Source organism: Miniopterus natalensis, chromosome 10 (genome assembly GCF_054644295.1).
Source record: "Miniopterus natalensis isolate mMinNat1 chromosome 10, mMinNat1.hap1, whole genome shotgun sequence".
NCBI classification, from domain to species: domain Eukaryota; kingdom Metazoa; phylum Chordata; class Mammalia; order Chiroptera; family Miniopteridae; genus Miniopterus; species Miniopterus natalensis.
In genome coordinates, this window is record NC_142090.1 from 2,705,479 (window position 1) to 2,724,574 (window position 19,096).

The 19,096-nt window shown below is 58.2% G+C and overlaps 1 protein-coding gene across 3 annotated transcripts in view; it reads left to right on the forward strand.

Moving 5' to 3' along the window:
* Positions 1-16,081: 16,081 nt before the first annotated feature.
* The window catches only part of PRKAG2 (protein kinase AMP-activated non-catalytic subunit gamma 2), a 165,574-nt gene continuing 162,559 nt past the window's right edge, over positions 16,082-19,096 (forward strand). For all 3 annotated transcript variants that reach the window (XM_087820914.1, XM_087820913.1, XM_087820912.1), the window contains exon 1: positions 16,082-16,195. In XM_087820914.1, the coding sequence (XP_087677040.1) occupies positions 16,082-16,195 (114 nt within the window). The remainder of the gene's footprint in view (positions 16,196-19,096) is intronic.

Below are 19,096 nucleotides of genomic sequence, written 5' to 3' on the forward strand. Positions count from 1 at the left end.
CGCCGGGCGCCCTCGCCTGCGACACTGCTAATGCCCATCTCGGGCGTTACAATCTTTCAAGGGCCCGGGCCTGTTCTCATTTTACTCACTCACGGGTGCAACATTGTATCCTCCCGAGCCCTGGGCCAAACCGGAGCAGCCACACCCAGCCGCCCGTCTCTGGCTGAGGCTTTCCCCGTCCCCTTTAGTCCCTGTGACGGGGCGGGCTGGGAGGCAGCGCCGGGCAGCAGAGCTAAGAGCCGGGCACCGCCGACTTTTGGCGACAGTGACCGTAAAGGCAACTGGAAAATGGGAAGCGGGAGGCCAGAAGTGGGGAAACGAAGCTCTGTGGGGTTTTTATTTTTACCATAATTATACACAAATAAAACTTCAGGAGTCAAATCTGCGGAAAGGTCCAATAGTTTAAAGAACTTAAAAATTGGAAAATGACTTCATGTTTATTTGTTTGATTGATTTTAGAGAGAGAGAAAGAGAGAGAGGGAGGGAGACAGAGAGAGAGCCATCGATGTGAGAGAGACGCATCGAGTGGTTGCCTCCCGCACGGGCCCCGACCGGGACCGAGCCTGCAACCGAGGTGCGTGGCCTCAGCCAGAATCAAACCTGGGGCCCTTCAGTCCGCAGGCCGACACTCGAGCCACGGAGCCAAGCTGGCCAGGGCCAGACAAAGGCTTATTTAAAAAACACACACACAAAGCAAAAAATCTGTCGGCTCCCAGCTTCCCCTAGAGAGGCACCACTTAAAAATGTTTTTTAGCTGATTCCTAGGAATTTACCCCCATATCGCCGATCGATGGGCTTTGCAAGGTTACGAGCCCCTGTGTTTTACAACCTGTCCAGCTCACAAGGTTTGCTGGTCAGCGACTGCGCGCAGAGAAAAGGGGCTGGCGTTGCCGCTTGAACGCGCCGGATGCGGGGACCGGCCACCTCACAGCAGCAAGGTGCTCGGCATCTATTTCGGCGTCGATGGCCCGACACTCAAAGCCCTCATAGCAGGTGTCTGGGGCAGGCCTGAAACACTAGAGGCGATTTCCGGGAAATGTGGCTTTAAAACTTTTCCTGAAGAAGTTGCCTTTCCGCAGACTTACTCTGCTCCCTGCCGGAGTGTTGGCCTGAGGGCACCTCGGTGAGGCCGCCTCGGGAATCCAGCTCCACTGGCGAGCGAAGGGAGGCATGGGGTGTAGAGGCACAGCCTCGCCCCCCAAGTGTCCTGCCCCTTCTCAACCACGTTATTCTATCAGTGTCATTGTCCCCGATTTAAAAGTCACAGCCGTCGTCTATCACACGGTCGTCCGGGCTTCTACTGTCCTGCGTGTTTCCTATTGTACCACTGCTACGTCTTCTTATTTTTATTTTTACTCTTCAAATCTTCACCCAAGGATATGTTTTCATTTTTGTGTGTGTGCATTAGATGAATGTCTTTTTTAATTTATATTTTTAAAAAATGTATCTTTATCGTTGAACATATCAAAGATGCGGCCTTCCCCCCCCATTGATCCCCTCCACCCGGGATCCGCCCCCCCCCCAGGGCCTTCACCACACTATTGTCTGTGTCCATGGGTCACGCATTTATGCAAATAAGTCCTTTGGGTTTTTTAAATTATTACACTCGGTAATATGTGGAATCCGATAAAGAAAGTCTCTTCTCATTGCACATTTCCCCCAAAACCATTAATGACTTTTCTACTATATTTTAGGGGGGACGTTAAAAGTACACATTTCAATTTTTTAAAATCATATGTGTGGGGGGGATTGGGGGGGTAGGATTTGATTCTGTTCACTTAACATAGTACTTTGGGAAGTAATGGTGGTCTGTTGTTGTTTTCTTTTAATTTATCTTTATTGTTGAAAATATTACAGATGCCCCTTTCTGCCCGCACCCACTCCCAGTAGCGGTGGTTTTACTAAGTGAAATCTCCCTGCCCCGAAGCTCCATCCTCCATTCACTCCGGTTTCTTCAAGTCTCACCCCGAGCGAGGTTTTGGCGTTTTCTTGATGTGGGAGCTGCACATTTCATTTTTGTGAATCACGTTATTTCTTCCCTTTAATGTTCCAGCCGGCTGTTGTTATTATATAAGAAATGTGCCCGGCCAGCGTGGCTCAGTGGTTGAGCGTCAACCCATGAACCAGGAGGTCAGGGTTCGGTTCCCGGTCAGGGTACAGGCCCGGGTTGTGGGTTCGAGCCCCAGCAGGGGGCCTGCCAGAGGCAGCCGATCAGTGACTCTCATCACTGATGTTTCTCTCTCTCTCCCTCTCTCTGAAATCAATAAAATCAGACATATTTTAAAACAGAAAAGAAAAACATTAAGTTCTACTTATTTCCCAGTCACTCTGTGGAATTACCTTACTAGTTCGAAGTGGTTTTTCAGTCAGTTTTAATTTGTTTTCCAGGTTAAGTGATTAATATCAGCAAACAAATTCCTGTCTCCTTTTTAATATTTACAGTTCCTGGTCTGGTCAGAATTTGATGAGAATACCTCCCTGGTTTTAATGACTTGGTCACGGATTTTTTATTATGTTAAGGAAATAACATTTGATTATGACTCGATTGGTTGCCTCCTGCACGCGCCCTGCCCGGCTGGGGGTCGAACCTGCAACCCAGGTACGTATCCTTGACCGGGAATCGAACCCGAGACCCTTCGGTGCTCAGACAGACGGGTCTGAGCCACACCAGCCAGGGCTCTAGCTGTTGTTTTGAGAACAGGCCGTGGGGACCGCGGTGGACACAGAAACCGGTAACCAGGTGACAGACGACCAGCGCGGGCCTGACTGGCACTTAGGAGGTGGCGAGAAGTGGGGGTTCTGGAGAGGCGGTGACGGGAGGATTCCCTGGATTAGGTGGCGGGCCCGGAAGCATGGGTGGAAAAAAGCAATCGGACAGCTCGGATTCTGGCTTGGGACACGGAGGCTGGTGAGACCGCGGGCCGGGGCGGGGGCTACGAGGAAGCAGCTGCAGGTGGGGTGGGATGGCCGGTGTCCGTGTGGGGTGTGTTCAGTTTGAGATCTGGGCCTACGAGGCACCCCCGGGGAGACGGCGGGCAGGAGTTTGGAGACGCGAGCCTGGAGATCACGGACAGGGGTCCAGGCCAGGGGGGTCACCTTGGGGTCGCTGGGAACCGGCGGTCTCCATTTCCTGGGTGAGCACCGTGAGGGAGGGCGTGCGCCCAGGCGAGGGGGAGGCTCCAGGACCCAGGAGGCCGGCGCTGCCAATAGGAGATCAGGAGGGAAAGCCAGCCGAGGGCGAGGGCGGAGGAAGGCCACGGCGGGGTCGCAGGCGGAGGACCCGCTCAGGGACAGACGGAGAGGCCCACCCACCCACCCACGGCGCCGCTGGGAGCTGAGGAAGTTCAGTGGTCCTGTGACGGCGGCCGCAAGGCGCGGTGGCTCCGGGCCCGTCCGAGGAGGGTCTGGAGAGAGAAATCCGGGGGAAGGAGAAGCAGCTGGGCCACCCAGCTCTTGGTAGGAGCTGGATTGTGAAGGGGAGCAGAGCGCTGGGCAGCAGCCGGAGGGGCGGGGGGGGGGGGGGGGGGCGGGGGGCAGGGAAGGAAGCACATCTGGGGGCTGGCGGCTGGCGGGAGCGTCCTCCGTCCATCGCGAGCGCTTGCTCTTGGCTGAGGCTGCACATTGGAGTCTCTGGGGCACTTTAAGTCTCCGGATGTCTGGGTGGAACTCCAGGGGGATTAAGTCAGAATCTTGGAGGGGCGGGACCCCCGTGTTTTGTGTTTCTTTAAAGTTCGCCAGGTGCCCTGGCCGGTGTGCTCAGTGGTTGGAGCCCGGCCCACGCACCGAAGGGTCCCGGGTTCCCTTCCCCGTCAAGGGCATGCACCTGGGTGGCAGGCTTGATCCCTGGGCGCACGTGGGGAGCAACCGGTGGTTGTGTCTCTCTCACATCCATGTTTCTCCCTCCTTTCCACTCTCTCTGAAAAGCAATGGGAAAAATATCCTCAGGTGAGGGTTCACAAACACAAAACAAACAGCTCGCCAGGTGACTGCAATGTGTAGGCGAGATTGAGGACCACTGGGTGCGAGAAAGAAACGCGGGTGAGCAGGGAGGAGGGGAGGCGCCTGGTGTCCTCGAGGGCAGGGTGCAGGCCGCCTCTGCGAGCAGGGAGAGCCCCGCGGGGGGTCACGCTGGAAGGGGCTGTGGGGCAGGGCTGGGTGGACGGCCCCTGGGACTGTCCCTTTGTCGGAGAAATAAGACGAAGGGTTATCAGCTGGGAGTGAGGGTCGGGGGAGCGTCGGAGGCTCGAGGGAGCAGAATGGCCATGGGGGGGGGAGACAGGAGGTTTCTGAAAGTGTCCTGCGGCCCAGGCAGCACATGGGCCCCTGAGGCTCGGGTCAGTCAGTTAAAGCGAGTCCGCCGAGCCCGGCCACCCTCTCCCCGCGGCTCCCCAGTCCCGGGCGCCTGCTCTGGGGCCGGCAGACCAGGGGGAAGTCCTGACTCTGCCACGTGTTGCTGTGGGATCTTGACCGTGTTATTGATCTTCCCGAGTCACGATTTCTTCCTTGTGAGTCAGTGGCAAGACCTGCCACCAAAGACCATGTTCAAGGTCGGGGGGTGGGGGGCAGGAAGCACCCAGCGCGTGGTAAATGTTCGCTGCTGTTATAACTACCGGTCGGTTAGACGGGCCGAATTCTGTCTCTGTGCTTTGGGCCGGGCGCTGCTTAGTGTCTTGCAGAGAACAGGGTGCGTGTTGGGCCACCCGGAAAGTACATGGTCAGTAAAATGCCTTTGGCTGAATAATTAACTACTTCAGGAGCATCTGTCTCGGTGTGAGCTGCGAGATCATTGAAACCGGGAAAAGGGCAACAGCCGGGGGCAAAGATCAACCTGCCTTGCTAGCAGTCTTTCCCCTACGATCCTTCTCCCTGTTTTTTTAAATCCCCACCGGAGGGTGTTTTTTTCCATTGCTTTTTAGAGAGAGTGGAAGAGAGACAGAGAGACATCAATGTGAGAGACACCGCGATTGGCTGCCTCCCTCACTCGCCCCGACCCGGCTGAGAATCGGGCCTGCAACCGAGGCACGTGCCCTTGACTGGAATCGAACCCGGGACCCCTTGGTCCTCGGGCTGACGCTCTAACCACTGAGAAACCCGGCCAGGGCTACGACTCTTCCTCATTTTAAACGTTCAGGTCTCCGCTGCAGAGTTATAAGCCCAATGCACGATCTGTTACCTTCTACTGAGAAGTTAGAAATACAATAAAAGGCACACACAATAAAAGGTCACGTACAATAAATGGCACAAATGCAACAGAGCCATTAAAATAAGGACGGGAGATACGACTGGACAACCCATCCGGAGGGGGGGACAGCCCGGGAGATGCTGGCCCTGCAGGGAGCCAGCCGGGAGCTCTGAGCGCTGGGCACAGCCCTGACCCTTCTTGGAGGCACTGCCCCCGCAGAGGGGATTGTGCTGGAAAAAGTAGGGGTTGAAGCCAAACAGCCAAATCCTGCCATCGGGAAGTGTGTCAGGGTCCGGCTGATCAACAGTGGCAAAAAAAGAAAAAAAGAAATAACAGCCGTTGTGCCCGATGATGGTGGTTTGAAAGTTACGGAGGAAAACGGTTACGTTATGGCGGCTGGATCTGGCCGCAGAGGTCGTTGCTGTTAGTGACGTTCCTGGGGTTTGCTTTAGGGTTGTCAAGGTGACCAATGTCTCTCTTTTGGCCACATGCAAAGCCAAGAAGGAAAGACCAAGATCATAGGTTTTGATGGTGAAAACACAGTCATAAATTTTCATTTGCCAAAAACAAACAAAAAACCCCCTCTCTTTCCACCTGGCCCGTGAGCAGTATCCCATGTTCAGGCCTCTCACTCATTCCCCTCATTCGATAATCTAAAGGCCACTTGAGAAGGACTTGTAAAATCAATAGTAGCCTGGCCGGTGTGGCTCAGTGGTCGAACATCGACCTATGAACCGGGAGGTTCGATTCCCGGTCAGGGCACAGGCCCGGGTTCCGGGTTTGATCCCCAGTCAGGGGCGTGCAGGAGGCAGCCGATCAATGACTCTCATCATCGATGTTTCTATCTCTCCCTCTCCCTTCCTCTCTCTCTAAAATCAATAAAAAACATTAAAAAAAAAAATCAATTGTAACCCTAAACCCACACTTGCATCTCAGACAACATACACACTCAGGGAGGGCAAACTCGGATGGGCCTCCAGCCCCGCACCGTGGGACCCAGCCACGCCATCCTGCCCGGCAGTCCCGGGGACGGGCTGTTCTCCAGGGCCACCCTCCAGAGCCACGCACCTTCTGGTGGGCTCTTGGCAGGGAAGCCAGAGCCGGGCACACAGCCATTTTGTGTCTGGTTCCCAAAGTACTTCCCAGAAGAAGGATCAGAGGAAGGGTCTCTGCGGTGGGTCCCAGGCCTCCCCGGGCGTGTGGCCCGCCCCCGAGAGTGCCCACGCGGAGCCTGGGAAGGAGGCCAGGATGCTCCCGGGTGGCTCTGAAGCAAGCGCCCGCCTGAGGGCCGTGCCAGGAGACGCGCTGCTCTGCCTGGGCCAGGCCCGGGCTGTCCCTGGAGCCACGGAACTTGGGACCAGCACTTCTAGGAAATCCCTCTCCTCTGGGGTAAATGTCGCCTCGGAGTGCAGGCTGCACGGAGGTCAGAAGGCCGCAGGGCATGTGCCCAGCAAATGATAGGCTTTCTGCAATTTTCCGGAAGAATTCTGGAAAGCAAACAGGACTGACCCTGCCCCTGCTGTGTGCTCCGATTTTGGGACTGACAATGAAGAAGAGAAAGGACCACCCTGGCCCGTGTTGCCCAGTGGTTAGAGCATCGGCCCGCACACCGAAGGGTCTCGGTTCGATTCCCGGTCAAGGGCAAAGACCAGGGTTGCAGGCTCAACCCCCGGCCCCAGCCAGGGCGCATGCAGGAGGCAAACAAGGGACGTGTCTCTCTCCCATCGATGTCTCTCTCTCTCTTCCCCCCCCTTTCGCCCCTTCCTCCCTTCCACTCTCTCTAAAAAATAGCAGTGGAAAACTGTCCTTGGGTGAGCATTGAAAAAGGAAAGAAAGGAAAGGACCTAGCGTTTCCTGAGCATCCCCCGGGCACAGGCGCTCATGCGCCCAGCCTCTCCTTCCCACCTGCCCGCAGCAGCACCACGGGGAGTGGCAGAGGCAGGCCCACCCGCGCCCAGCTCCTCCCACCACCTCCCTACATACAGCAGAAAACCTCAGGGGCCATCACAGGTTCGTTAATGAAACAAACTCTATAAGAAGCGAAAAATCCTGCGTGAAAAAAATAGCAAGATAAATGTAAACAAAGTCAAAAGACAGGTTGGGAAGAAATATTTGCCACCCCCGGCACTGACAGGGGGCCCATGTTTTTCAATATATAAAAAGCTCCTGTCGTAGATAAGAGAAAGACCTGCTGCCTGAGAGGAGAGCGGGCCCAAAGCACAGAGAGATAATTCACAGGAAGGTCACCGTAAAGGAAGTGCAAATGCACAAAAAGGCGTTCATTCTCATTCATGACCAGGAAAACACACAGTAAAAACACACTGAGCCCAGCTGGTGTGGCCCAGGGATTGAGCATCGACCTGGGATCCAGGAGATCGGGGTTCGATCCCCGGTCAGGGCACATGCCCGGGTTGCAGGCTCGACCCCCAGCAGGGGGCCTGCAGGAGGCAGCCGATCAGTGACTCTCATCATTGATGTTTCTCTCTCCCTCCCTCTCCCTTCCTCTCTCTAAAGATTAGTAAAAAAATATTTTTTTAAATGATTTTTATTTAATTTTAAAAAAAATATATATTGATTTCAGAGAGAGGAAAGGAGAGGGAGAGAGAGAGAGAAACATCAATGATGAGAGAGTCATTGATCGAGCCCGCAACCCGGGCATATGCCCTGACCGGGAATCGAACCCCAATCGCCTGGATCCTAGGTCGACGCTCCACCGCTGAGCCACGCCCGGCCGGGCTAAAAAAATATTTTAAAAAATACAATAAGACACTCTTTCCGCCTAACAAACTGTCAAGTATCAAAAGGTTACGAAACGGATTGAGGGCGCCGAGAGCAGGCGTCTGCCGACCCCCTGGTGGGAGCAGGAATCGGTCACCTCGGGGAGGGATGAGTCCCCGTGCATTGAAATGAATCGGGGACACACGCTCCGCTCCAGCAACTGGGCATCGGGGCGAGCGAGCGAGCGAGCGGAGCCCTGCAGAGTGTGTGGCGACCCGCGGGTGTGCAGGCCGGCGTGGGAAGCCGCCCACGCGCTCGCTTCAGCTGCGGGGAACGGCCCAGAGAGAGACAAGGCAACAGGTCATAAGCCGAAGCCGTCATAAATCATGTAATGTTTCTACAAGGGAAGGCGACGCGGCCATTCCCACGGACAAAGCAGCTCCCTATAAACTGGCAGGAACGACAGGACGTGCCGCTGAGCTGAAAAGAAAAACAGCCCATTGCCTACGGCATGTTTCCACGTGGGGGGGCTGGTGTCCCAGGGGCGCCTCCCTCCCGCTCCTGCGTGAGGCTCTCACGCCCCTGCTCTCTGAGCCTCAAGCCTCCCACACCTCGGGGCACCGTTTCCTAGTCACGAGGAAAGAGCCCCCCATGCCCCCTGTCTGCGCCTGCATGTGCCCCCCCCCCCCCCGTCCCACGATGGGCTGTCCCCACGTCTCATGTCAGGCTGGCCACTCCGCTGGCACATCTCGCCCCTCCTGCCGACGTTACCGCCCAAGGCCTCGCTGCCAGACGCACACAGAGCGGAGGCCGTGCCGAGGGACACGGGTCTTACTGGGAGCGGTCAGAATGACATCACGCTCCAGCTGTATCTGTTCCCGCTGATCAAATGACGTCAGGCTCTTAAAACCTGCGAAGATAAAGACTTGGAGCCGACAATCCCACGGAGATGCGGACTCTCCTCGAAGCTCCACTGGAAACAGCTTTGCTCCCTGTATGTGCCCTGACCGCAAGGTTTAGGGACCTGGGTGAACCCCGGAGTCACAGCCAGTGCTGCGGACCAGCCGGGAGCCCACACCGCCTCCCTGCCCTACACGCGGGCGCCTTTGGTTGCCCAGAGAATCGCCGGCATCCATCCCCATAAGAGGCTGGGGGTCCCTGGAGTCCACAGGAAGATGCTCCCTTGGGCTAGTCAAAGATCAACGCACTTTGTAATTGTTTTATTTTTTCACCTAGAGGGTTAAAAGCCACCATGAGCGGGGCTGGGGAAAACAGGGCTAGGCCTTTAGCACAGTGGTGCTACGGGGAGGGCGGGTGTTGCAATGCTCTGAACCGGCCTTACGCAAAGGCCCATGCGCAGAGCTGTGCTCAGAACATCTCTCTCCCCCGAGGCCTCACGCAACTCTGAGGAGTTATATTTAGGAACATTTTACGAGATACCTTTTGGCCCACGTGGCACAAGGAGGGTTGTGAAGCGCTGCTGTGTCCTTGAGGGCCTCCCTGGAGGTCCAGAGTCCTTGACCTGAGTCTCCTGTGGGGCCACCTGTGTACCAAACGGCATTTGCTGATTAGGGTGTAAAGGGTGAAGGTACAAGAACAGGGACAGACGCCAGCAAGGCCGTGCACACGTCGAACTCTGGGTGCGGCTGGGCCCCTCCGGGCGGGAGGCAGCCTTCTCTGAGAGCCGGGAGCTGACGGGCCTCCGCAAGGCGGCTGGAGGTCAGCAGGTCTAAGTCTGTACGCACCTGAGGACCCCAGGTGCGGCCTGCGCTCTGCGCTCCTAATGCTGCCATCGAGGGGCATCCTCAATAGACGTCTTTCCGGAGGCCTGGTGAGGAGCTGTGACTGGCATCCTGGAGGCCAGGTCTGGGCAGTTGTGCTCGGGTGTGTGCTGCACCACGTGAATTGTGGGGCCGGTGTAATTACCAAAGTGATATTGTTTGTTTGGGAAATTATCATAATCAACTTGTATTATTTATTATTATTATTTTTAACCCTCCCCCAAGGGTATTTTTTCCATTGCTTTTTAGAGAGAGCGGAAGAGAGAGAGAGAGAGAAACGTTGATGTGAGGGAGACAAATCAACTGGTTGCCTCCCACGCTCACCCTGACTGGGGCCGGGGATCGAGCCTGCAACCCAGGTACATGCCCTCAGCTGGAATTGAACCCGGGACCCTTCAGTCCGTGGGCCGACGCTCTAACCACTGAGCCAAACCAGCCAGGGCTTATTACTATTATTATTTTTATTGATCTCAGGTTGAGAAGGGAGGGGGAGAGAGAGAGAAACATCAATGACGAGAATCATTGATCGGCTGCCCCCTGCATGCCCCTTGCTGGGGATCGAGCCCGTAACCCGGGCCTGTGCCCTGACTGGGGATCGAACTGTGGTCTCCTGGTTCACGGGGTCGACGCTCAACCGCTGAGCCACGCCAGCCGGGCAGCTTGCATTATTTAATCATGTCCCAAATATACGGGGGAGCAAGAGGTCAGCAGTGAGTCCCGAGTCCTGTTGGGGCCGTGGTGGTGTTAGAAATGCCCCGGGTTCACCTGTGTGCTTAGAAACGCGTGGAGGGCCCACACGCAGGCCTTCAGGTGAAAGTCCGCACCTTAGGGGGCCTGAACCCCTAACCGGAGGGGGGGTGATGCCAGATCACCAGGACAAAGGTCACACGGGAGGCTGTCAATCATGCAGGCTGCTGTCGGCAGAACCGGAGGCTGTCGCCGTGACAAGGGAGTTACCTTCAGTCAAGGGAGGGGGCATATTGCTGGGGTTGCCTCTTTTGTTCAGCAACAGACACCCCCCTCGCCCCCACGGCACAGCGTCCTGTGGTCCCACGCGTCCTGCCTGCCGAGTCTGTCACTCTGCAGACCAGCTGGGTGTGCGTTGAGCACAGAGCTGGTCAACACACCGGGCTGTCCTCTAGAGAAAAGATGTCAACAGCAGGCCTGTCCCTTGGGAGGTTATTGCCAGAGTTACCTTTTCCTTAATCCAGAGCACTTCTTGGAGTCCATGACCAGGACGCCTACGGTTAACAGGCGTTACGGGTAAGGAACAGTCTGAAACACAGACAGGGGAGGTGGCTGGCGCGGTCCCCCAGAAAATCCAAAGGGACCTGGGGGAGAACTGTTGAGACCGCGCTGTCCCAGGCGGCCCTCCCCGCCGGTCCTGACCGCCTGCCTCCGCGTCTCCCCTGGGATCGATGGTACTCATACCGTGTGCACCGGGGAGCAAACGCCCCACGAGGTTACGTAACCCATGCCCAACTTAGAGGAAAATAAAAACTGGAATGTGACTCTTAGTCCTGGTTTTCACGATTAGATAACACTCCCTTTGCTTGGCAACCAGGCATCCAGCGCGCTAGCCAAGCGTCGGCTGAGCCCTCAGTCCAGACTCTCATTGTTTCATTTTTCCAGGAGTTGCTTTTTGCACAGAACTCAGTCGCTCGGTTCCTGACCGTGCAGATCGTTGCTCTCCCCCAGCTCCACGTCACAGGCAGGGACCAAGGCAGCCAGGATGCTGAATAATTTGTCCAAGGTCACCCTAAAGGAGTTTCCTAAACAGTGTTGTTAGCCTTGTGCAAAGCTTGTATGGATGGGGGGGGGAGGGACCCATTTTAAAATGTCTTTCCAGGGGGTACAGTGAATTAAGATCAATGGACAGAAGTTAAATGGATACTAATAAACTGTAACAGCTGGGTCTCAGTTTTCCCCATCTGTAAAATGTGCATGGTAGCTCTCTTAGGGGATTTGTATAGAAATTAGGTAAGATAATTCATATAAATGACCTAATATGATGCCTGGCATTTCATCACTGTCAGTGTAGACAAACAATGCCCCAAATGGAATCATCTTTCTCTGAGAAGCACCATCCCAAACCACCCCTGGTGGAGGCCGGGGAATCTTTGGTTTGCTTGTGTGTTTTAAATTTTCAATTCACAGACTTTTTAAAGTTCAGTACAGAAGGGATTACTAGCCCTGGCCAGTGTTGCTCAGTGGTTCGAGTGTCGGCCAGCACACTGAGGGGCTGCGGGTTTGATTGCCAGTTGAGGGCGCACGCCTGGGGTGCAGGTTCAATTCCCGGCCCTGGTCAGGGCGCATGCAGGAGGCAACCACTTGACGTGTCTCTCTCACATCGATGTTTCTCTCTCTCTCTCCCTCTCCCCCCCCCCTCTAAAAATCAATGGAAAAAACCATCCTCCGATTAGGATTAACAACAACAGCAAAAAAACCAATAAAATGAACAAAGACATACTAAATATATCAGGACAAAACACATCCCCCATTACACGGGCCTTGGAAATCTTCTAAAGGCCATCTCACTCCTCTTACAGATGGGAAAACAAAGTGACTTGCTCACGGTCCCACGGCAGCCTGGTGGCAGTGCCAGGGTGAGACTTAAGTCATACTTCTAAAGTATGCCAGCTGGCTCCCAGGACAGCCCACAGTCCCGGCCCACCTGCGTTCCTCACCCTCCCAGAGCCGCACACCAGGGCGAGGCAAGTGAGGCACCGGCCCTGGGTGTGAATTTAAGGGAGGGCCAGAAATCTCAGGCATCAAGATAAGCACTATCTGATAGGCAAGGTTTTGCTGTAATAAATAATTATCGAAATCTCAGCGGCGTAGCCCAACCCAGGTCCAACGCCACGTGAGTTGCCCTGCACGCTCTCACCGAATGCCACGCGGGACACGTGGCCTCCGAGACTGAGGCGGCGGAGCAGGGCCGGTGAGGAGACAGGCGGGTTCTTCACAGCGCCGCCCAGAAGCAACAACGCGCTAAGTCTACTCACATCCCAGTCTCCGGAATTAACTGTTTATTCCTATCGGCCAGGGCACTGGGAAACGGAGGGGGTCACGTAGATATCTGGCGACCACTAAGAGCCTCTGCTTTATTCTTGGGGGGAAAACAAATATTTGCATATTAACTTTACACTCCCCCAAATCAGATTTTTATTTTTTTTCATAAAAACAGGATCAGTAACAATGTTGAGCTGAGCAATACGGGAGCCTGAGGCAAGAGTCAAAATCAGTAATGCTGTCTTTATCTGACACGTTGACATTCGTCCAGCGTAGATTTTATTGCATTATTTTTTGAGAAGGAAGTCGCAGGTCAGGGTGCTCTTTAACAATGGTGGGGGTGATTGCTACTAGCTACAATAGCAGTGGGGGGGCCCGGCCGGGTGTGGCTCAGCGGTTAAGTGTGCACCTAGGATCCAGGCGATGGGGGTTCAGTTCCCGGTCAGGGCACATGCCCGGGTTGCGGCCTCGATCTCCAGTCGGGGGTGTGCAGGAGGCAGCCGATCAATGACTCTCATCCTTGATGTTTCTATCTCCCTCCTTCTCCCTTCCTCTCTCTGAAATCAGTAAAGACATATTTAAAAAAAAAAAAAAAAGCAGTGTGGGCCTCAAGGTGGAGGTGAGGGTGGGGTTCAGAGGGAACCCCCAAAGCAAGACAATCACTGTGCCCCTCCCTTGTAAGACTCCACTGATTAGGAAGATATATGATCCGTGTGTTCATTTCTTTCAGAAAGAAAAAAAAAGAAAAAGGCTGGTCAGCGTCCTTGGGCGACATTTATAAGCAACACCCACATTTCAGAAATATAGGTTATCTCAAAAATACACGCACACATACTTGGAATAATGATAAATAGGCAGCGTTTATTAAAATACCTCTCGTTTCCAAAATTGAGCTGTCAGCTGTTAAAGGGTGATATGTTTTTTTGGGGGGGGGACACATCCTGTATTAACAGGTGGAAACAAACAAACAGAAAGACTTAAAATGCAGGCAATTTGGAGAAAGGTTTTGGCTTAGGGTTCCCAGGCACTAAAACCAGCACCCCAACATAATACACTCAGAGAACAGGCCAGTTTATTACCGAATGCTCGGGCATGTGGACACCAGCCGGCGGACCAAAGTCCATATTCTAACAGCCCATCGCCCAGGCCCCAGGCCCCACAGGCCCCAGCCGGGCCCCAGGCCAAGCACTTTGTAGGGGAAATAACAGGGTGGCTTCCTCTGGATGCCCCCGGGGTGGGGTGGGGTGGGGGGACCCCCTTCCTGAATTCCTGCATCTTTCCCCCTCCCCCCTTTCAAAGCCAGTTCTCATCGCGCGGAGTGAGTTGCACACCCCGGCTCCTGGTCGCCGGGACTCAAGCGCAATGGATGGAACTGGAACGGGGGCCTGGGGAGCCGTCTTGAGTGGGGCGCGCAGGGTGGGCTCTGCCCCCCTTTGCACCCCGCGGCACGGCTGGGGGCCAGCCCCCCTCTCCTCCTGCCAGGGTTTCCAGCATCTAATGGGATCACGGGGGATCCAGCTCCCTCCACGCGGCCAGCAGTCAGAAAAAAACCAAAAAACAAAACCCAAAAGCAAGACCCCCCCCCACCCCCGCAGCTGTGGCCCCGCGCAGCCCCGACCCGCGGCTCCGAGCCCCCGCCGTCCAGGCCACGCCCGCGTTCCAGCCCCGCCTCCTTCTGGGCCCCAGGGGGGCAGCGGGAGGGGCCCCCACACACCTGAGGCCGCCCCGGGAGCCGAGGGGCCGCGCAGACTGCAGGGGCCTCCACGCGGGACGAGGGGACCTGGGCTGGAAGGGGGGGCGGGAGCGATGGCTGACACAGGGGTGCTCCTGGCTGCGTGGGAGGCGCCACCTAAAGGGGTCCCTGGGGCGGCCTAACCCTCCTCCTCCCCCGAGGACACTCTGCGGACCGTCCCCTCACCGGCCCCCCGCGCGTTCCCAAAGCGACCTGTGCCGCGTTTTCTCCGGGTGGCCTCCCCGCGTTACTGATTACGGGGCGCAGCGGGCTGACGTCAGCACTCAGGGCGCTCGAGTGACTTTGGGGGCCACGGCCCAGCGCTCACCCTACCTCCAGCCGGGGCCAAGGTCGCGGCGTCCTGGGGAGCCGCCCGCCACCCCAGGGGACACCCCCCCCCGGGCCCTGGCCCAACGGCGGGGCGGTGGCTCTCCAAGCCCGCGGCGGCACGCGGAGGCCTCTCCGCACCCACTTCTCGCCGCAGTCTGGGGCACCCCGCGTTTCCCGGGGCCCCGGGTGGCGGCGCGGCACCGGGACACTCACCGCGGATCCGCCGCGCAGCTCCTGGCGAGCCCGAGAGAGCGCGCGGGGCGGGGCGGGGCGGGCCGTGAAAAGCCGCAGCCCCCGGCCACCCCCGCAGCGCCCCGCGACCCCCGCAGCCCACGCGCGCCTGCGGTTGGCCGCCTGCAGCGCGGCGCGCAGCCCGTGCGGGTCAGTGCGCATCACGCCGAAAGCCGGCGCTTCCGCCGCGGCCGGGTCTGCGGGGCGCGTGGCGCGTGGGCGCGTTTCAGGGGCTCCGGCGCGCACAGAGACGCGAGGGACCGCGCCCCACGGGTCAGGGAGCGGCCGGAGCCGGCCCCGCGCCGCCGCGGCCGCAGGAGGGGGACCCCCGCCCGCCCGGCACGCGCCCGGCCCCCTGCGCGCACTTCCTGTTGGGCGCGTGTGGCCTCCGCCGCCTCCCGCCCGCGTCCGCGCCGCCCCCTCCGTCCCCGGGACCGCGGCGGGTGGTGGGATGGGGGGAACAGGGGGCGGGGTCCCCGTCCCCGCGGGGCCGCGCCCGCCGGGCTGCACCTTGTGCTCGCAGCGAGCCCGCGCCCCACGCGAGGAGCCGCGTGGCGCCGCCTCCCCGCCCCCCCTCCTCCCTCCCTCCCCCCTCCCAGCGCCGGGAGGCCGCCCCGTTCCGGGCTCTGCTGGCGGCCTCGGCGTGGGGCCCCCATCCCCGCACCCCGCTGGCGGGCACGGCGTCTCCCTGCGCCTGGGCGCGCGCCAGGAGGCCGGCTCCCGGCCCGGGCTCCCCGCACCTGCCCCGGCACCGCCTCTGGGGATCGGGGAGGGGAGGAGCCCAGCGGGTGGAAATGTCGCTTCGCTTTGCAAAAGGAAGGAAACTTTGCCACCCAGCTGGAGACGTCTGCCACGCGTGACCCGGAGGGAGACCAGACCTGGGACAGCCTGTGGCTTTGATTTGGCATCTGACGGGCCCGTAGGAGGAAGAGGAACCGAGCTCGGCGCTCACGCCGCCCGGTCGTCCCCTCCCGGGGCGCGGGCGGCCGCCGGGGTACCTGCTGCAGCCCGCGGTCCCGCGCGCGGGTCCCCACGCGGAAAGAGGGGACCGCGTTCCAGGCGCGAGTCACCCGGAATTAACTTCTGGTTAAAGTTATGGGAAGCGCGGCCATGGACACTAAGAAGAAGAGAGATGTCTCCAGCCCCGGCGGGGGCAGCGGCAGGAAAAACCCCAACCAGAAGAGGCTGTCGCTGCGAGTGCTCATCCCGGTGAGTCCCCGCGCCGCGCCCCGGGTCCCCGCCCCCGCGCGGCCGCCCGCCCGGCGCCGAGGCGGTTAACGCGGGGCGCCCCGCGCGCGCGCCGTGCGTGCCCCTCCTGCCCCTTGGGGCGGCCCGCGGGGAGCGTGGAGGCGCAAGGGCCCCCGAGCCCCGCGCCCCGGCTCCATCGCTCTCCCCACCCGCCTGCGCCCGGGCTGGGCGTTGTCCCTCCCGGTGCGGGGTGCGGGGTGGGGGGGCGGGGGGCGGTGCGTAGTGTTGTTTTGCTGGAAAAGCACCGTGTGGACTACGCTCCGGGAGGTGGAGCCGCGCGGCCGCCGGGGACAGAGGGGAGGGGCAGTGGGTGGGGACAGCGGAGGAGAGGGTGGCTGTGTAGCCGCGCCCGCACGCGGACCTCTTTTCCTCCCCCATTTCCCTCTGGGTGTCTCTGGGCCTGGGGCGGGGGCCTTCTCTGCGGCCGTTCCCTTTGCCAGCCCTTCCCTCCCCCCCCCCCAGTACATTTTGGACGTTTGGGAGGTTCCCGGATCCCTAAAAGCGTGCACTTCAGCCCCAACCACGTGGGCAGCCTGGCCCCGGACTTTGGCGACATCGATCGGTCTGCGGCTTGACTTTGTCCAGCTGGAGGGAAGGCGGTTGGGGTGTGTGCCCCGCCCTGCCCCGCCCCCCAGGAGGTTTGCCTGCCCAGGTAGCCGTGGCCGCTGGTCCTTCCCCCGACCCCCGAAGCCCTCCCTGGCCTCCCCGGAGGGGACCCAGGGGTGGGATGTGCCGGGCAATCCATATCTTCACCCAAGGAAACCCCCAACTGGGCCACATCCCTGGCCTCCACCAGCCAAGAAAATGTTTGTTCACACACGCGCGCGCGCACACACGCATAAGGCTCCAGGGAGAATGTGACTTTGTTTTCTCCGGAGTGACCTGTCCTGGGCACAGGGTGAGAGTGCGCCCCGACCTGCCTCTGACGTCTCCTTAAGGACAGCGACAGGGTGGGGCTGGGGCGAGGGGGGCGGCTGGCCATCCACTTTCCCAGGCCAACCCCCCTTAGGCACTTCCCCCCGATTGTTGAGCACAGCCCCTCCTTTCCCATCCCTGTGTGCCTAAGGCTTGGATGAGGGAGCGTAGAGTCCAGGGGCGGTGGCCCCAGACATTGGAGGGGGGCCTGGGGAGCAGCTTGAAGTTGAGGCGCTGCGGTGGCCAGCCCTCCCTGGCAGGGGGACCCTCACAGAGCAGGACACTGGACCCCAACTAGGCAGACATAAGCTTTCCCTTGAATGAACGTTCTACCTGAAAATGAAACGTCGTGTTTACATTTGAACCGCATTTGTAAATGGAAAGTTAGACATTAGTGCTACAAACCTCCCCCAGGTGTCAACCAGTGTCAAGCTGAGGTGTTCATTCTTGGCCTACTTCACAGGGGTGTTTGGGTGAAATAATTCACCGGGAAGCTCGCACCACTTCCAAGGGCTGTGTAAACGTATGGCCCTCGGACCTACCTCCCAGCACTGGACCCGAGCCGGGGCGGGGGGAGGAGAACGGACGCTGTCCAGCGTCCAGGCCGCGTTGCGTTGAGGCTGACGGGAGCCCTGTCCCAGGTGCGGCGTGGAGCGTGTGTGGGGGGCACTGGCAGGTGCTGGTGGCACTGGTACAGGGCAAGACCCAGACCCGGGAAAGGACTGAGAGGCCAGACCGTGACCGTGGAAAAGCCACCATGTAGTTGGGATACTCTGACCGCCCTTCCTGCCACCGGCAATGACTTCGGCTGCTTTAGACGGTATTCTTGACTCGAGCCGGCCCCGACCTAAAGTACTGTCCACTCAGTTATTCCGTGACACATGTCCAGGGCTCTGGTGGGGTGAGATTCAGGGGTGAGCGAGGGTGTTCTGTCTCCACCCTCACGGGGCCTGCATTTGCTGGTAGGACCCTGATACTTGTGCTGGGCTAGGTGAGAGTTACCGTCTCACTGGGCAAATAAGACAGGTGCTAGCAGGTGACCCAAGGGCATAAGATGACAGGTGCAGGGGAGAGAGAGGTGACAGACATTAGACCCAGAGATGGTGGGCAGGCGAGACATGAGAGACGCCAGGGGCTACTCCTGGCAGGGGAACAGCTCAAGCCCCCCCCCCATGGACTCAGGGGTTGGCTGACTGCTTCTGGGTACAGTGAGGAGCCCCTTCTCGTGGAGGAAAGGGTTTCAGATTCAGAGAAGTCAGAAAGGGCCTGAGGCAAGATCAAGGAGGGCCTTGAAGTGGGGTTGCCAGGTTTAGCAAATAAAAATGTAAAGTGCCCAGTTAAATTAGAATTTTGGATACACAACAAACAACTTTTTAGTAGATGAATGATCTGTGCACCATTTGGGATCAACTTATACTAGAAAGCCTGCCCAGCCCTAGCTGGTTTTGCTCAGTGGTTAGAGCACTGACCCGCAGACTGAAGGGTGCTGGGTTTGATTTGGCCAAAGGGCATGTACCTCGGTTGCAGGTTCTGTCCCCAGTCCGTTTGGGGCACGTGCAGGAGGCAACGCATCGATGTGTGTCTCTCACATAGATGTTTCTCTATTTCTCTCTCCCTTCCACTCTTTCTAAAAAGCCATGGAAAAAATATCCCTGGGTGAGGGTAATAATAATAATATAAATAAATTTTAAAAATATATACTCCTGTCCATTGCTAACTGACATCCTGCTTTACCTGGGCATCCTGCAGCCCCACCTGGAAGGCAGCCCGGAGTGAGGACTTTATCCCGCGGGGGCTGAGGAGCTGTGACGTCGCTGTGGATGCCCGTCTCGTGTGGCCACGGCCCACCCGGAGCCCACTGCAGCCTTGCTGGACAGCTCCACGCCACGCCACGGCCTCTCCCTGAGTCTTTCTGGGTCCTGGTCCTGAAGGGCGCCTCCTGGGTGG